This window comes from Muntiacus reevesi, chromosome 1, assembly GCF_963930625.1.
Source record: "Muntiacus reevesi chromosome 1, mMunRee1.1, whole genome shotgun sequence".
Lineage (NCBI taxonomy): Eukaryota > Metazoa > Chordata > Mammalia > Artiodactyla > Cervidae > Muntiacus > Muntiacus reevesi.
The window spans coordinates 216,697,020-216,715,375 of NC_089249.1; the positions used below are offsets into that span (position 1 = coordinate 216,697,020).

Sequence of the window (18,356 nt, forward strand, 5' to 3'; positions counted from 1 at the left end):
CACACCCTTTCTCTCCAGTTTGTATCTCTGCCTTGCTTCTTCTTAACAAAACATTTCTCTGTTTGCTCTCCCACTTGTTGTTGTGTTATGTCTCCAATAATAAACTCTGTACCTGCATTTACAGTTTCTGCCTCTGTGGTAAGTGCATTTTTCACTGGGGGCAAAGATCCAGGGAAAAATAGCTTCTACCCTCTAGCCCTTGCTGGTCTGGCAATTAAGATTCCTGGTACCCAGGCTACCCAGGTTCAATTACTGGGTAGGGAATTTAGATCTCACTTATTGCCACCACTCACTGCTGCCTCCCTGAGATCAGGACGGCCAGGGAAGTCTCAAGAAGTTGCCTTTTTGAATGAATGAACTTCTTCAGGATTAAGTAGGAAGACATCCTTTTAAAATTATATGGAGCTTCTCTGGTGGCTCAGTGGTAAAGAATCCACCTGCCAATGCAGGAGATGTGGGCTCAATCCCTGGGTCGGGAAGATCCCTTGGAGAAGGAAATGCCAACCCACTCCAATATCCTCGACTGGGAAATCCAATGGACAGAGGCGCCTGGTGGGGAACAGTCCATGTGGTGGCACAAAAGTCAGACATGACTTAGCGACTAAACAACAACATCAGATGTATATACAACAAAAGTCCTCTTCCAAGAGGCATACGCTCCCAAAGAAATATTCATATTTAAACAGACACAACTGAGCGACTAAGCAAAGCACACACATGCAAACAAGGACATATGCATACACTTGGACCTTGATGAGGGTTGGGGTTTTTATCAGCTGTTGTCACTACTGAATCCCCAGCATCTAGAAAAGTGCTTGGCACACAGAAGGTGATTAATAAGTAATTGGTAAAAGAATGGATATTTGGTCTAGAATCTGGAAAGAGACCCTGACGAATGAGTCGGAGTTTACCAGAAAGGCACCCTTAGCAAAGGGAACAGGAAATGCAAAGACCAGGAAAGATCCCTGAAGGCAAAAGGAATTACAGTTTGGAATGGCTGAGGAGTGGTAGGGGAAAGAGTATGGCTGAGGCCAGAACTCAAACAGCCTTCAATTCCAACTATGGAGTAGAAGGCAATGGGATGGTTTTAAGCATGGGGGTGACCAATCATGAGTTTCTTTGGCTACAGCGAGAGAGACTGGAGGGAGGTTACAGGTGAAGTAAGGTGTTATGACCAGATGAGAGAGGGTGGGCCTGAGTCAGGAAGGTTTCCACAGGGAAGGGGGAACAGAAGTCCATAGGGAAACTAGATGTCAGTAACAAATCCCCTGTGGGAAGACAGGGCAAGAAAAGTTGAGAAATGTGTTTTGTGACGTCGAAGTATCACCATAATTATGGAGGGGAGAAAACTAACAAGGGCTGAGAGGTGTGAAGTCCCAGGGTTGGCTGGATGTCCCTGGGGTGAAGATTCAGTCTGTGCCAAAACTGGTATCCATTGTGGTAGTGGTAGGAAGGCATATCTCTGCAGCAGCAAGGGGGGATGTGCTTGCGGGGAGGTGGGGGTTCCAGGCAGGACCTGGGTGATTAGTCTTTGCGGGAAGAAGATGAGCTATTGGAACCTGGACCAGTGGTGGCCCAGGGCCAGCTCCTAGTGCCTCAGGCACACACCCCCACGACTCAGCAGAGTTCTACCTCGATGTGTAACCTTGCTGCATGCGGGCTTTCTCTAGTTGTGTTGAGCAGGCGCTACTCTTTGTTGCAAACCATTGGCTTCTCACTTCAGTGGCTTCTCTTGTCACTCAGGCTCTAGGGCACTCGGGCTTCAGCAGCTGCTGTATGCGGGCTCAGTAATTGTGGAGCATGGGCTTGATTGCTTAACATGTGGGATCTTCCTGGACCAGGGGTCAAACCCACATCCCCTGCGTTGGCAGGTGGATTCTTAATCACTAGGCCACCAGGGAAGCCCAGCAACTCACTTATGAATCTCAGTTTCCTGACTGTAGGATTATTCAATGAGCATCATTCACAAGCAGGTTGTGAGGATCAAAGGAGGTCATATTGGGGGAAGACTTTGTAAACTTTAAAGCCTTATGAAGCCAGGCCCAGATCCATGGCACAGCGGACAGGCAGGCAGCTGCCACTCACATCACACACCCTACCACCCTCTGTCACAGATATACTGACACTGTCACAGAACTTAAGGCCACCATTGACAATGCTCCAGATGCAACTTCCAATACACACACCAAGAATGACTTACTGAAGGCAGGAGGAGACGGGGGCAACAGAGGATGAGATGGTTGGATAGCATCATCGACTCAATAGACATGAGATTGAGCATTGAACAAACTCCAGGAGATAGTGAAGGACAGGGAAACCTGGCATGCTGCAGTCCAATGGGGTTGCAAAGAGTTGGACACAACTGAGTGACTGAGCAACGACAATCTGGTGACCTGGAGCAAGCCGTCTAGAAAGAAGTGAGTTAGAACTGGGCAAAGAGATGTATTAACTAGGATAATGCTAGCTACTATAGCAAATACACCCCATGTGTATAGCAGCTCGAGGAAGTTGATCTCTCTCTCTCTCTCTCTCTGAACAGTCCAAAGCTGGTGTTCCCGGTTGACTGATGGCTTACTTTCTTACATTAACATGGAGACCTAGGCTCCTTCCTTCTTGTGGTTCCACAAGCCCCTAGGGCTTCATCATCTTCTGTATACAGTCAGCTAAAGAGAAAGGAAAGAACGTGGAAGACACACGGGACGCAAAAGCCTTGGTACCCTCCACTGCACCCACATTCAGCTGATGGGAACTAGCTGGTGCAGGACCACACCTGACTGTGAGGGAGGCTGGGAAGCTAAAGCTTAGCCGTGTGCCAGAGAAGAGGACAGAAATCCATCAGGAAGAGTCACTTGGTTTCTGCCTTTGACGTTTTCAGGTCATGGCCCTAGAAGCAGGCAATAGAGTAGAGGGTATAATATGAAAGAGGGGGTGTCACCTTATCCTTGTAGAAAGAGGGGCCCAAACTGGAGTGGCAAGCGACTTGAGAGCTCTAACAAGCCCATGTGTGTGTACATGCTCCGTCGCTTCAGTCGTGTCTGACTCTGCAACCCCGTGGTCTGCAGCCCACCAGGCTCCTCTGTCCATGGGATTCTCTAGGCAAAAATACTGGAGTGAGTTGCCATGCTCTCCTCCAGGGGATCTTCCCAAGCCAAGGATAGAACCCGCATCTCCTGCATTGCAGGCAGATTCTTTACTGATAAGCCACCAGGGAAGTCCCAAGTAAGCCCACACTGAGGTAAAATACAAGTCCCATGCTGGATACATGCACATATAAAAAGAGGCCAACCGAAGACTCTGAAGTTCCTGGGTTCGTCTGGGCCTGGGCCAGGCCGTGGAGGCAGGGTGCCCTTCTTGAGTCGACAATACTCCATGAAGGTGAGACCCTCATGTGACTTGAATGCACGGGTGTCTTTGGGAACCTGACCTGTTCCCTACCCAGGTGGGTGAGTGTGTGCATACCTGATTGTATGTGTCTGTCGCTGGGGTGCCTGAATTCACAGGTGCCTGTGCACATGTGTGACTGTCACACGCACATGTCCAAGGGACTGTGCATTCACATGACTGAACGCCCAGGTATTCCTGATGAAGGAGAACCTGCGAGTGTGCCCCACACACCTAAAGGAGGTGTGTGTGGGTGACCACGCTAGCAAAGCGGACATTTCTCTGCACACACAGTAACAGGCCCGGGAAGGACAGCCTGGAGCTGTCTCAGGACAGAGGCGGTAACTGTATGTATACAACTGCCAGGGGGAAAGAGGCTGAGTGTGCACACGTCTAGCACACAGCAGGTGTGGGGTGGGTGTGTGCCAAGTGAGGAACACACGTGGACACTCAGATCACAGTACATACGTCCTGGTGTCCACGGGAGCCCCTGCAGCTTGTACAAAGGCGCCCAGGTGTGTGAACATGTACTTCTGAGTGCCCAGACGTGCCCGTGGAACTCCACAGATGGGCCAGACTGGGCTGGGCTCCTCGCTGGGCACACAGAGGCCTCTGCTGTGTGTTGGTGCCTGCGTGGGGCACTGCCAAGGGGGCGTTGGCGGCATGTGTGTGTGCGCGTGAATGTGTGCGCGCGCCTGCGTGTGTGTGTATGTGTGTGTGTGTGTAGGAAGAAACATTCGCTCTCTTAGACCTTGCTTCTTTCTGTGGTTCGGTTTCTATAGAGACACTTCCTGTGGCAGAGAAAAGAGGTAGTGAGCTGGTGTTTCAGGATGTGAGGGCCCGCAGGAGCAGACCTGGGTTCTCTCTGTCATCTGCCCGTCATCGTGCAAGCTCTGGCCGGAGCTACCCGCAGTCCCCATGGTGGGCGTCCCCCGCGGCGGGGACCCGTGAAGAGCAGCGGCATGCCAGGGAAGTCCAAGCACCTGGGTGTCCCCAACGGACGCATGGTGAGTGCGGGCTCTGGGCCAGGCCCACGGGGAGGGGGTAGGCACACCCAGGGTGGAGCCCAACAGGCACACCCGGCAAGGCTGGGCTAGAGAAGTTGTGGACAGACAGCAGCAGGTGGTGGAACCTACTGCCCTCACTCCAGGACCTTCCAGATGGCTCTGATGGGGACCTAGGGCCACCTTGGGGATGAGAGTGTAGGAGAACAGCCGTAGGCTTCTGGCCCAGTCCCCGCTGCTCTCTCACCTGCTACTTAGGCACCATCTGGGGCTGCCGGCTTCCTAGGGGAGCAGGCAGACTTGGCATGCCCTTTGCCCCCTATAGACCCCCACAGGGACCTGACCCCCATACCTCACTTAGCCTCAGCCCCCTCCCTCACCTGGTATCCTGATGCCCACGATCAGGTGAGGGGCAGCTCCTACGGGGTCACCACCCTCACCGAGACCTGCTCCAGAGGCTTCCTGCCACAGCTAGCAGTCCTTGGGCAGCCTGGGGTGGGTCAGCAGGATCATGTTAGGTCCCTGCAACTCCTGTCTGTTCTACTCCTGGGCTGCTAGGAAGGCTGGGGGGGAGTTGAGCCCTGGGATGGCCCTGGCTGTTGCCACTGCCCCACCCCTTAAATCCTCTGGTGGCTTGGCGTCCAGGTTAGAGATGCCCTTGGAGAGGCAGCTTCTTTATTCATTCAGCAGATGGGACAGGCTCTCTTCTTGTCTCTTCCCCTGGACACCAGCCCACTTGGCAGAGACCCTGCTCCTCCTAAAAACTCCAAAAAGTCCAGACCATGTCTTAGTCTCTTAGTCTCTGACCCAGCCCCAGCCTCGTACTGTCCACAGAGACCTGGGTTCTCATCTCAGCTCTGTTGTCCCTGACTAGGGACTGACCCTCAGTTCCCTCCACTTGAGATGATTAAGTGGAATAATGAATCTGAGGTCCTTGACCCATTGGGGAGTCTCCATTAAATGTCAGCACAATGCCCCTCTCATTTTCAGCCCCTCTTCAAGGATCTCCTGCCTCACCAAGAAGCTGAGCCACTCCCCACCCCTACTCCTACTAATTCCCAAGACTCGTCTCCACACCTCTTCCTCCAGGATCTCTTTGTTGGGCAGGAGAGAGGCAAACCCCTCCAGGCTGGCCCAGTCCCCCACCTCACTATCAACCATCAACCTAACTTTGAAAGTTTGAGCACGCAGGGGCCTCGCACTCCCTGGAGGCATGGAGCTTGGGTCACGCCTCCTAGGGCATCCACGCCAAGGAGGAACATGCCCACTCCCACGCCCACCCCAGAGGTAGCTGACTTGATGCTTCTGAGCAGTGCCCAGAATTGCAGGGCAGCCGGGGGGCTGAGACACCCAGCTTCTGCCCACCGCATGTCAACCCAGAGCTTCTTTAAGGCCATAGACACCCCAGCTCCTCTCAGAAACTTCCACACTCAGGTTTATCTTTGCCCTTCCCCAACTCCATCCTGACTCTCTGTGCTACCTCTTGGCATCCCGAGGGTCACAGATCAGCCACTCACTGGCCCTCAGGCAGGCTTCTGCAGCCATGCTCAGCTGAAATGGAGAGGGACAGGCAGGCATCAGATTCAGATATCCACAGATGTGGTCCAGCTGTCAGCTCCTTCCCTAAGTTATCTCCTGAGGGAGGCTCAGAGGAGGACATGATGTGCTAAAGACAGCTGGCAGGTAGAAGGACCTGCCTGTGAACCTGGCCAATCTGACTCGATGCCAGGACTCCTCCGCCTCCCAGAATTGCCTGGCTCGTCCTCCCCTACCTCCCCCTGCCGCCACCCCCACCTGTCATTCCCTACTGAGGCAGCTTCAATTGTCAGCCTCATCTTTCTGCCACTCAGCTTGTCAGGCGCTTGCAATGCAACCTGTCACTTAGAGATGGCTCCCAGCCCCCTCCCAGAGAGGCCTTCACACAGTCCCAGCTGCTGCTTCATTTGTTAACTCACACATTCATTCAACAACCCCTCCTTCGGGCCTGCTCAGTGCTGGCCCTGTCCCAGGCATCAGGACCCAGGCCCACTGCCTGAGCCCCTGCCTTCAAACAGCTCCTCGTCTGGCAAAGCACAGAAGGCACGAGCAGAAATGCTGGGATAAAATGCAGGCTTGGGTAAGAACGTGGGTCAGGAAGAGAGAAAGCTTGAGGAGGACCTGGGAGGGAGAACCAACTTTTCTAGTCGCTTCATGCATTGTTGGTGCGGAAGGTGTCCTGAAAGGATGTGCCAGCCAGAGTGGGGAGTAGCTTGGGGAAATGCCTAGACTCGGGGAAACAGGATGTGGGCACACGGACCAGGCCTGGGGGCTGGTGAGTCTAAAGCCTGGAGTTGCTGAGTCTCGTCACTCTCAGGGCACCCAGTTAGTCTTCCTGCCGGGGAAGATCTGCAAGGCAGAGCCCACTGCACCTTGGAATCCAGCTCAGGGCTAGGGGTCAGCTCCACTGGGCTGACTCAGGCTGCAGAGCTGGGCAGCCATGGGTCTTCCCACAGAGGACCTTGGGGCCTAGTCACCCCAAGCCAGATGCTGGTATAGAGGGCCTGGTTCAGAAGTTGCTCAGTAAATCAGCCTTCCTTTTGAAGTCTGATCCCCTCCAGAGGGCAGAGTTCATCCAGGAGCCCCTGAGCTGTTTACCCCAATCAACCTTGCCCAACTTCACCCCAGGGGCTGCTCTCATCTCCCTGGTCCGTCTCCTGTGCACGCAGGGAGGAAACTCTATGGAGGAGAGACCTCAGGCTCCCGAGGCAGGCACACTGGGGCCCTAATTTCAACTTGGGTGCTCCCTGGCTGTAGTCTCTTTGGGTTTCATCTGTAAAACGGAAGCCATAACACCTACCACCCCAGGTGAGGACGGAGGGAGAACGTGGCTGTGTGCCGTTGCTGTCGGAGAGGGCACAGGAAACATCGGGCCACTCTCACCTGGGTGTTCTCAGACACCAGCGACTCCCCCAGCGCCCATTTCCAAGGAAAACGCTATGGCAAACTGAAGCCACATCATGGGTCAGGGGCGCCACTGGCCACCACACCCTTCCTCAGCCCTTCTTCCCCTTTTCTCCCATTCACTCACCACTTCTCCTCAGGCAGGCCAGGGTGGGGCGAGGCCAGCCTGGCTCAGCACAACTTCCCCAGGCCCAGGAGCCTGGACAGGTCAGAGCCCTGAGTAGCAGCAGCAGCCACTCTCCTCGCTGCACGCCCACCACATCCCTTCCTGGCAACCCCGGAGGATGCGGGTGCTGAGCCTCAGACGACCCTGGGGGAAACTGAGGCCCAGAGAAGGGAAGTGCCTTGCCCTGGAATGGTGGATCTGGAGTTGGACTCCGTCCCCCCTCCCTGCCACCTCCTGTCTCAGCCCCAGCTCTATGGGGTTAACATCTAGTGGGGCAAGAGAGGGCCAGGAAGAGCTGCAGGCCACAGAGGTGGGGGGTCCGGAGCCACAGCATCCCTGATGGAGGGGCGCCAGTGCCTCCTGCGAGGGCAGAAGAGGGCTATGTGGGCCCCCATGGCTGCTCGGGAGCACTTGGGCTAGGGCTCCTTATGGAGGGAGTTCAGGCCGATTCTCTCCTCTAGCACAGGCCTGCCTTCCAGGAGCTCCGGGATGGAAGAGGAGTGGTCCAGACATAAACAGGCAGCGTGCATTGGACGGGGGATCAGGGCAGCTGGTGTTTAGGGATAACCGATGTCAACAGGCAGAGACTGCAGAGCGGCCAGGCAGCAGGAGCAGGAGCAGACACCAGGCAGAGGAAACAGCAAAGCAGGAAGCAGGAGTGTGAAGGGGTGTGGGGAAAATAAAAGCCTGATAAAGCAGAGGGTGGAGGTGAGGGGGAGGCCATGGGGGAGGCTGAAGAGGTTCATTAGTCAGGCCCGGGGCAGAGCTTCAGCTGTAACCCAGCAACTGCTCTGCCTCCCAGATGGAGTGGGACCAGAAGAGGACCTGGGAGCCAGCCCCATCTAAAGACACAGTCCAGTGCTCGCTTCGGCAGCACATATACTAAAATTGGAACGATACAGAGAAGATTAGCATGGCCCCTGCACAAGGATGACACGCAAATTCGTGAAGCGTTCCATCTTTCAAAAAATAAATAAATAAAGACACAGTCCATCCAACAAGATGTAAAGAACAAAACAAGTGTAAGCCAGCCCAGGCCCCTCTGCTTCTCTGGGGTCCTGGCTTGCCCATGAGCATCCTGCTACTCCACCCCCCACCCCCCAACCAGGGGAGAGTGCAGTGGAGAGCACTGAGCAAGGGAGAGGCTGAGTCCAGGCTGGAGGGCGGGCCAGAGAGAGGCCGGTGGGTGTTGGGTGCGGGAGGAGGGAGGGCCAGATGGCCACTGTGGACGAGGAGGGGAAAGTCAGGATGGTTCCTGGAGATCTGACTTGGTGACCAAGTCTGGAAACAGCCACAGAGCAGCCTGGGGAGGAAGAACTCGGGGCAGGCAGGTGTCCACGAGGGCACGAGTCTGTGCTAAGTCGTTTCAGTTGGGTCTGACTCTTTGCTGTCCTATGGACTGTAGCCCGCCAGGCTCCTCTGTCTATGGGATTCTCCAGGCAAGAACACTGGAGTGGGTTGCCATGCCCTCCTCCAGGGGATCTTCCCCACCCAGGGATCGAACCCGTGTCTCTTAGGTCTCCTGCACTGGTAGGCGATTTCTTTACCACTTGTGCCACCTGGGAAGCCCTGCCCATGAGGGCAGCTGCCGGGGAAAGGGAAAGAACAGCTGGAAGGAATCTTGAGCTTCAGCTTGTCCATTTCACACACCCCAGGAGTTTGTCCCGCAGCCCCAGGGGAGAATTCTGATGAAGTTGTCAGATGGGAGAGCGCAGAGGCAGCTGGGCAAAGGCTAGGGTGGCCAGGCAAGGGCACCTGGCTTGGTTCTATGCCCAGCTTCCCTCTGCACAAGCTTTCCTTCCTCCTCAACAACGTCTTATCCCCACACTTCAGCTTGGAGACAGGCTCAGGGAGGGGCCAAAGTGGTAAAGCTAGAAGAGGACAGGGCTAGGATTTGAATCCGGGTCCAACAGACCCAGTACCGGGGCTTTTCCCTCTGCAGCATGGCTTGGCAAAGCTGAAAGTTGAAGCAGGGTCAGACACCAATACTAGTGCAACAACAATAATAGTTATGTTCCTTGAACATTTACCACATGCCAGGTGGTGCTCTGAGTTCTCTCTATGTATATTTAATTTCTTTAATTACAGCAAGCCTTTGAAGTCAGGACCATTATTTGCCCAGTCTGGTGGCACTAGTGGTAAAGATCCTGCCTGTCCCAGAGGAGATATAAGACAGGAGGGTTCAATCCCTGGGTCGGGAAGATCCTCTGGAGGAGGGCATGACAACCCACTCCAGTATTCTTGCCTGGAGAGTCCCGTGGACAGAGGAGCCTGGCGGGCTACAGTCCACAGGGTCGCACAGAGTCGGACGTTGACTGAAGCGACTTAGCACGTACAGAGGGAGAATGTGAGGCACAGAGAGATGAAGTATCCTGTCCAAGGTCACGGAGCACAAACTTGAACTCAGGTTGTCTGGGACCTGCTTCTGTAAGTAACAGAAATGCATCAGACTGGCCCCAGGGTCCTCTGAGGAGAGTGTGAACTCCTTCTAGAGGAACCAGTTGTTGCTGAGGGACAGCCAGGGTTGCCATGCTGGGAAGAAGCTCAGGGTAGCTAGGGCAGAAACTGGGGTTTCGTGTAAAATGTCTGACTTTTAAATGTGGGAAACCCCTTAAAAGTTAAAAAAAGAACATTCTGATATTAATAACATCCTACCTGTTTGCAGGCCAGCTCTGGCCCACAGATATGTGACCCGGGTGCTCCCAGGTAGAAGTGGGGGACAAAGAGGGAGATTCCAGCCAGGAGGGCAGGGGGAGGCTTCCTGGGGAGGAGACATCTGCAGAGGTGTTTCCAGTAGGGAGGGAGTGAAGGAGCAGGTGGTGGAAGCTCCTGTGACAGGACCTGGTGAAAATGCAGCAGGGCCGATGGAGGAAGGAACCAGGGATTAGTCAAACCCCGGTGATGGGAAGAAAACCAGATGCAGAGAAGCTGGTTCCCTGCCCTGCATTGGTGGTGGCAGGAAGTGGCTTCCATTTGGGACTGGCTGAGCTGGAGGGGCTTATGGGGCATTCGGGTGGAGATGTCAGCAGGAAGTTGGCTATATGTGTGTTTGAAGCTGGGGAGATGTGGGAGGGAGAAAGGGCCCAGAACAGAGTCAGAGAAGGGTAAAGGCCACCTTGCATGTATAGATAATGAGGAAGCTGGAGGAGCTGCTAGGAAGGTAGGAAGACCAAGGGAAACCACTGCAAGAGTCATTTTGAAAGGAGGGTTTTTCTGTTTCACTAATGGTTGGGATTCCCAGAGAAGTCAGAATTGTGCACCCGGGGTGGAGAGTGAGGGAGGGGGCACAGAGGATGGGATTGACCTCTGTAGCTACTCACGGTGAGGTTCATAACTAGCCACATCAACATTGCCTGGGATTTGTTAGAAATGGAGAGCCTTGGGGGATTCCCTGGTGGCTCAGATGGTAGAAATGGAGAGCCTGAAGCTCCAGAGGTGCCCCTCCATCATTCTAATGCACACTAAAATTTGAGAACCACTGCTCTCTACTATAAAATAGAAACCCATGCCCTGCCCAAGGTAGGGTGTTTCCAAGAAGAAACAATTACAATAAGGAGATCATCAGTTACACAGGTAATCTCTCCTTTCTCAAAGAAAACAGCAAACATCCATATATCACTTGCCACATGCTGGCCACTGTTGTAGATGCTGGGAATATATTAAGCTGATTTGACCCTCAATGGCAGGCACAGGAAGTAAGTCACTATTATTTTCATCCCCCCTCACTTACAGATGGAGACAAACAAGTAACTTGCCCAAAGTCACACAGCTAGCAAGTAACAGAAGCAAGATTCAAACTTTATGCTCCTACCCACCATGCTCAACACCCAGGCTCACCCAGTGGGATCTAGGGGTCAACCATGAGTGACTGGAGGGTACCTGGCATTAAGTCCTAGCACACAAGGTGGTTGGCACGTGATGGAAGGGGAGTCCAGGGCAGCCTGAGCAAAACCTTGAGCAAGCAGTGACCCGGCGGAGGATGCCCAGCGTGGCCCTCCAGGCAGATGAGAACACAGCTTCAGTCCCAGGGGCTGGGTCAAACTGTCCTTTGAGAATCCACCCGGGGTTCTCCTCTGACTTTCTGCCTTGGGTTTCTTGTAGGTTCTGGCTGTCTCCGATGGAGGTAAGTGAGAAAGTGTATAGAGAAAGCCTGGGTGGAGTTTGGGGTAGGGGTTAAGGAGGGTGTATTTGGAGAAAGGGTGGGGATACCCCTGCCATTTGCTCTCTTTCCAGGGAAAGTACCTGAGATGGGATTGGGCCAGGGACTGGGGAAGGCCGCAAGGCTCACCTGCACTTGTCCATCCCCCTGCAGAGCTGAGCAGCACGACTGGGCCCCAGGGCCAGGGCGAGGGCCGAGGCAGCTCCCTCAGCATCCACAGCCTCCCCAGTGGCCCCAGCAGCCCTTTCCCCACCGAGGAGCAGCCGGTGGCCAGCTGGGGCCTGTCCTTCGAGCGGCTGCTACAGGACCCACTGGGCCTGGCTTACTTCACTGTAAGCCCTGGGGTGGGATAGGGAGGGCGGATGGCAGTGGCCACCATGGGGGGAAGGGCGGGGGAGGGGGTGCATGGGAGAGGGCATGGCTGGAGTTTCAGGCTGGCCAGATTTGAACTCCTCTGTCAGCTTCCTCATCCAGCCTTTCTTTGGCACTCATTGCTCTTCTCCCAACTGGGAAGTTTCCTTCTCTCTGCCTCTTTTTCCTCTCTGTGCCTCTGGATCTGATCCCTTCTGTCTGTCTGGCTTGGCCTCTGGGCCCTCTTTCTATCCCAATCTCTTTGACCACATCTCCTGACTAGGTCCCTGGGTCTCCACCTGCCTCTCCTTCTCCCCACCCCCAGGAGTTCCTGAAGAAGGAGTTCAGTGCTGAGAATGTGACTTTCTGGAAGGCCTGCGAGCGCTTCCAGCAGATCCCGGCCAGCGACACCCAGCAGGTGCGGAGAAGAGGGAGCTGAGGCTGCGAGAGATGGGACCAAGCCCTGAGCCATGCCCCTGACCTTCTCCTGTCCATCCCTGCCCCAGTTAGCTCAGGAGGCCCGCAACATCTACCAGGAGTTCCTGTCCAGCCAGGCGCTGAGCCCCGTGAACATCGACCGGCAGGCCTGGCTCGGCGAGGAGGTGCTGGCAGAGCCGCGACCGGACATGTTCCGCGCCCAGCAGCTTCAGGTGATTGGTCCTAGGGGGCGGGGCCTGGGTAAGGGGCGTCGCCTCTGCAGAGGGCTGGGCGGAGCAGAGGCGGGGCCAGATCCAGGGGCGGAGCCTGAGCGGCAGAGATGGTGGGGGTGGGGTGGGGAAGAGAGCTGATCTGGATGCTGGCACTCGGCTAAAGGTAGGGGCAGGGCGTGGGTCAGAGGGAAGACGAGAATCTACTGTAAAGGAAGGGCTGAGGTGCGGCTCCTGGGGCAAGGAGGGGCTCGGGGCTCGCCCCCGAAGTTGGCGATTCAACCAAGCCCCAGGGCCGGGTCTGGAACCCTGGCGGCTCGCTGAGTGCTCTCCGCGGCTCGCTGAGTGCTCTCCGCGGCTCACCGCCCGGCGCCGCCTCCGCAGATCTTCAACTTGATGAAGTTCGACAGCTATGCGCGCTTCGTCAAATCCCCTCTGTACCGCGAGTGCCTCCTAGCGGAGGCCGAGGGTCGCCCTCTGCGGGAACCTGGCTCCTGGCGCCCCGGCAGCCCAGACACCACGAGAAAGGTGCTCACGCGGGGTTGTGGGGGGCGGTGTCTCGGTGCAGATCTGCGGGGGGCGCCCACTGTCGGCCTGCGGGCTGGCGCCCCGCGCAGTGCCAGTGCCTTGCGTGTGTCTTGCAGAAGCCGAAGCTGAAGCCCGGGAAGTCGCTGCCGCTGGGCGTGGAGGAGCTGGGGCAGCTGCCACCTGCTGAGGGCCGCCAGCTCCGCAAGTCCTTCCGCAGGGGTGAGGACAGGAGCGGGCCGCAGAGATAGCGAGGGCAGGAATCTGGGCAAGTCTGGAGAACAAACACTCCTTTCCTCCTACTGGTCCCGCAGTTTAAGTCAGTGAAAATCGAAATGCAGGGCCCCGTGGACCCCCCCCCACCCCCACCCCGCCACGTTCCCCTGGTGGTTCGGTTCCCACGCTAGAGCCCAGAAGTTTGGGGAGCCGCTGTCAGTAGCGAAGCCTCCCGGAACCCAAACCCCGTAAGACCCCTGCAAAAGGGCTCCAACAGGGTCCGCTCGGGTGCGGAGAGGCTTCAGCAGAGGGATGAGGAGAGGGGGCCTGTCCTCCTCTCAGTCTTTCTCTCCACTAGAACTAGCCGGCGGGACGGCCAACTCAGCCTTGCGCCGTGAGTCCCAGGGATCGCTCAACTCCTCCGCCAGTCTGGACCTGGGCTACCTTGCCTTTGCCAGCAGCAAATCTGAGGTAAGCCAACTGCTAGGGGAGACTAGGTGTGGACCCAGGTCACTGACTCTTACCCCTTTGAGTGGCCACCATCATTCTCCGTCACCAGCCCCACTTCATCCCCTACTTGATCCATATGGCCAACAACTCAGCCTCCTTACTTTCTTCCTGTCCTCACTGCATTGGGCCCCGTGCATATTATGGGCGAACTCTTCAGCCTGTGTGTGCATGTGTGTGTGGGTGACCAGGTGTATACAGTGTGTGTGTAGCAGTCGGTGGGTAGACCAGTCCCTGGGGTGCCCATAGGCTTGAGTGAGCATACATGTATTCCCATAGGAGGATGTATCCTGCCTGCCTGCAAGTGTGCCCTTGGGCATGTGTGTGCCCCAGTGAGCTCACCTGTGTACCTGTCTTTGTGTCCTTGCCTGTGTACACATCACTTCCCTTGACATCTGCTCTGGATCAGAGCCACCGGAAGAGCCTTGGGAGCTCAGAAGGTGAGAATGAAAGCCGACCAGGGAAGTACTGCTGCGTATACCTGCCTGATGGCACAGCCTCCTTGGCCCTGACCCGACCCGGCCTCACCATCCGTGACATGCTGGCAGGCATCTGTGAAAAACGAGGCCTCTCTCTACCTGACATCAAGGTCTACCTGGTGGGCAATGAGCAGGTGTGAACCTGGCTTGGTCTCCAACTCTAAATCCCTTCCTGATCCTGAACTGCCCTCCCCATTCCTGTCTCTGCTCAGCCGTGACCCCAACACCAATTCCATCTTTAACTTTAACCCCATCCCCCATCCCTATCCCCTTCCTGACTCCAGCCCTCGATACAACTTTCGGCCCCATGCCCAACTTCAAATCAATCCAGCACCAACTCCTCACTCAAATTCAGGTATCTACTCTTACCCAACAAAAATCCTGGCCCCATCGCATTCCCATCCTGGTTTCAGCTCCGTTCATATCCAGAGACTGTGATAGTCTCTGGGAGCAAGAGTGGGGGGAAACCACTCCTGGAGCTGGGTTTTTCCCTGTCACCCCCAGACTTCAGATTGCCTATTCCTGAAATGGCCATTTGGAGACCCCTCACTCCCTCTGGAAAAGCCCAACTTCATCCAGCCTATGAAAAAATTTCCTTTTGGTACAAACTAGCATAGCTTTAAACTTAAACTAAACCATCCAGTAAGGGGGAATCTAAAGGAAAGATGCTATATCCCAGGGAGAACTGTCAGAATATCATTCACCCAGTAGACAGTCCTAAGGCCCTGCCAGATGAGTGAGCAGAGGGACCCAGGGTCTTCCAGGTCCAAAGGCTGGAGGTGAGCCAGGCAGAATGTGATCAGGGAGGAGGAGTTGATCCTCCAGAGAGCTTCTGGGGCAAGGTAGGCATTTCTGGGTGGTCCCAGGAGGCTTCAGGGAAGAGGTGGTGGTTGATGAGGATGAGTTTGCCTGGCAGAGCTCTGGGGGAAGTACATTAGGGCATCGGGGGATCTAAGAAGTGCTGGGCACATTCAGAGGCCTGGGGCACAGGAGTGTGAAGGCCACAGTGGGAGAAACTCTGCCCATCCCTTGGCCACCCAGACAGCCTCCACAACCCAGATGGGTTCTCATGTCTGCTAAATATAACTTCCCCACCCACACTCCACCTGTCCCTGCAGACAGCACAGGCCTATTCCCTGGGAGAGGCTGCCTCCCAGCCCCGGGCTGGTGCAGGTCACCAGGTGGTGATCACTACCACTACTTTTATGCACCTACTGTGTGTCAGGCACTTCACATCCTTCTGGCCTCACAGTTGTCTTGGAGGGACGAGCTCTTTTTTTGCAGTGAGGAAACAAGAAGTGCCCTTAGTAGGTGGGAATGGAGAGAAGTGGACAAGTGTAAAAAAATAAGGACAAGGCCTGGGTGGCTGACCAAAGGTGGGTGGTGAGGGAGGAAATGTGTCCAGCTGGCCCAGTTAAGTTTCACATGCCTGAGGGACAAAGGCCAGCTGTCCAGGGGGCAGATCCTCACCTGGCTCAGGAAGAAGTAGTTTTTTTCCAGCTCTTAAGCCGGCCTTTTTAACCAAGCAGCCCCATTACTAGTTCCTGCTTACCTCACCTCCATGTTTCCCATAACTCTGCTCCTTTTCCAAGTCTTTCCAGCATTCTTGCCACCCTTCTCCTTGGTCTGGGCCATTCTAGGCTCTGATCCAGCCCGGTCTCTTACTCTGTCCGCATCTCTATGGCCCACCCGACCATCAGCCCTTCCCTCTGACCCTTAGGAAGCCTCCAGAGTGGTTATGGAAGGACGTGAGGATGACTTGGGGTGGGGGGAGAGGGAAGGAAAAGGAATTGTGAGACTCTGCCCTTTTGCGTCTGCAGAAGGCCCTAGTCCTGGATCAGGACTGCACCGTGCTGGCAGACCAGGAAGTGCGGCTGGAGAACAGAATCACCCTCGAGTAAGTGTCTGTCACCTCAGCCCAGGGCCCCAGCACTCACTGGGGTCCCAGTTCAGTTCGGGCTGCTGCTGTCCTTCCAAGTCCGGCCCCTGTACTAACCCGCCCCCTGGGCTGAGGCCCCACCTCCCATCGTCCCACCCCAGCTCAGGCTCCGCCCCCGCTCGGGCCAGTCCCTGGTGGGTTGGGGGAGAGGCGCGGCGGGCTCTCCACCCTTCCGCAGCTCTAGGGTCCCGCGCAGGCTCGAGGTGTCGGCGCTGGAGCGCCTGGTGCGGATCTCGGCCAAGCCCACCAAGCGGCTGCAGGAGGCGCTGCAGCCCATCCTGACAAAGCACGGCCTGAGCCCGCATCAGGTGGCGCTGCGCCTGGTAAGCCGCCGGGCCGGGGGACCGGGGCGGAGCGGGGCGGGCTGCTGGTCCCGCGGGCTACTGACCTGTCCCTTCAGCCAGGCGAGAAGCAGCCGCTGGATCTGGAGAAGCTAGTGAGTTCGGTGGCCTCCCAGAGATTGGTTTTGGACACTCTCCCAGGTAAGGGATGTTGGCCCCATGGCTTGGTCCTCCAGAATACCTCTGGCCCAAGAGGTCCAGGCAGGAGACAAACAGGAATGGTGGCGCTCTCTGCTGCAGGTGTGAAGATCCCTGAGGCTGGCGACATACCCCCCTGCCACAGCCAGGTGAGCCAGGGTCAGGGTGCCCTCCTTTGCCCATCAGTCTCCCCTCCTGGTTATGGCTCCAACCCCACGTTCTCGCAGGGTGGACCGCCTAGAATCCAGGACAAGGCCACCAACCTCCCTCCACCGTCCCTGAACTCACTGGCCCAAGTGCCCAGTAGTATCACTGGAAAGCGGCAGACCTGTGACATTGAAGGTACGTTGGGAGCGGTGGTGGCTAGGGACCAGAATGGTTGAGGACTATTGAGGGTTGGTAGCCTCAGAGAGCCTTGAGCTGAGGCAGGGGCCTGGATGTCACTGGGGTTGGAACAGGGTCCCCTGGGATTGAGGGATCAGAAAGGCCAGGATGGGGGCAGGGACGGAGCATTAGTGCTGGGTTTAGGGAGGCTGTGGCCATAGTAAGGGCAGTGGGTCTGTGGTGGGCCAGCATAGGTAGGTCTGCATCCATGGGCCCCTTGACTCTGCCACCACCCCCAGGCCTGGTGGAGCTGCTGAACCGAGTGCAGAGCTGTGGAGCCCATGACCAGAGAGGCCTTCTGCGCAAAGAGGACCTAGTGCTTCCAGAATTTCTGCAGCTGCCTGCCCAAGGACCCAACTCCCAGCAGCCTCCACCCCAAGTGGAATCAGCAGCCCAGCCCAAGGGGAGCGCCTCGGACTCCACTGTCCACTCTGCCCTCTGACAGCTACCCAACAGTCCAGGCCGGCTGCATGGCACCTGGCGGGCCAAGCATGCCATGGGCCCGCTCTGCATGCCCTGTCTGTGCCATGAGTGTCCCTGGCCCCTTCCTGCCACGGGCAGGCCCGCAGGAAGAGGTGGGAGGGGCAGAGAGGAGACTCAGAGGAGTGACACCCCACAGCTGGCACCTCTTGGTCCCTTAACGGGCTTGCTCATCCAGCCCTCACTGCCAGGCCACCAGGGGGAGGTGGACCTAGCCCCGAGTGCAGGTGTGCCCAGCGCGGAGGGGAGGCATTGGCAGTGCCAGCCTCCCCACCGCGTGCCAGGCCTCAGCAGGGAGCAGGAGGAGGGGCTGGCCCCTCTTCCAGTAGATGGTCTGAGTAAGGCCTGGGAGTGCAGGCAGGCAGCCCCTCTCTCTACCCAGAGACTTGGACTGTGCGGTTGGCTTGGGGCAGCTGGGTTTGTCCTGGATGTATGATATTGTTATTATAATAATTATTATTATTCTGCCATGAGGTGTCTTCCTTGTGTGCTAGTCTACACTGTGCGCCGCCCCCACCCAAAAATTGCATTGCCTTTGTCACTAAGGTCAGTGCCAGGAAGTTCTTGGGGGCCTCAGGATGTACCCTCTGACTTCCTGTTGTCAGAGCCTCTCTTCCTGATTGCATGGGAGTATAGGGTATGAGTGTGAGAGAGAGACAGAGACAGCCAGAGAGAGGGAGGAAGGGACAGAGGAAGTGG

The 18,356-nt window shown here is 56.3% G+C and overlaps 1 protein-coding gene and 1 non-coding gene across 2 annotated transcripts; both read left to right on the forward strand.

The window, feature by feature from the left end:
* Positions 1-4,261: 4,261 nt before the first annotated feature.
* RGS14 (regulator of G protein signaling 14) lies at positions 4,262-18,338 on the forward strand. The gene is made up of 15 exons (XM_065918271.1): positions 4,262-4,388; positions 11,593-11,614; positions 11,804-11,982; positions 12,327-12,419; positions 12,508-12,651; positions 13,033-13,176; positions 13,293-13,395; positions 13,748-13,860; positions 14,306-14,509; positions 16,196-16,272; positions 16,511-16,637; positions 16,715-16,796; positions 16,896-16,942; positions 17,021-17,135; positions 17,417-18,338. The coding sequence occupies exons 1-15, from the start codon at positions 4,344-4,346 to the stop codon at positions 17,617-17,619; spliced, it is 1,698 nt and encodes a 565-aa protein (XP_065774343.1). The 5' UTR covers positions 4,262-4,343; the 3' UTR covers positions 17,620-18,338.
* LOC136156655 (U6 spliceosomal RNA) lies at positions 8,350-8,456 on the forward strand. Its single transcript, XR_010661145.1, has one exon. It is a non-coding gene; the product is annotated as a U6 spliceosomal RNA (small nuclear RNA).
* Positions 18,339-18,356: the final 18 nt, after the last annotated feature.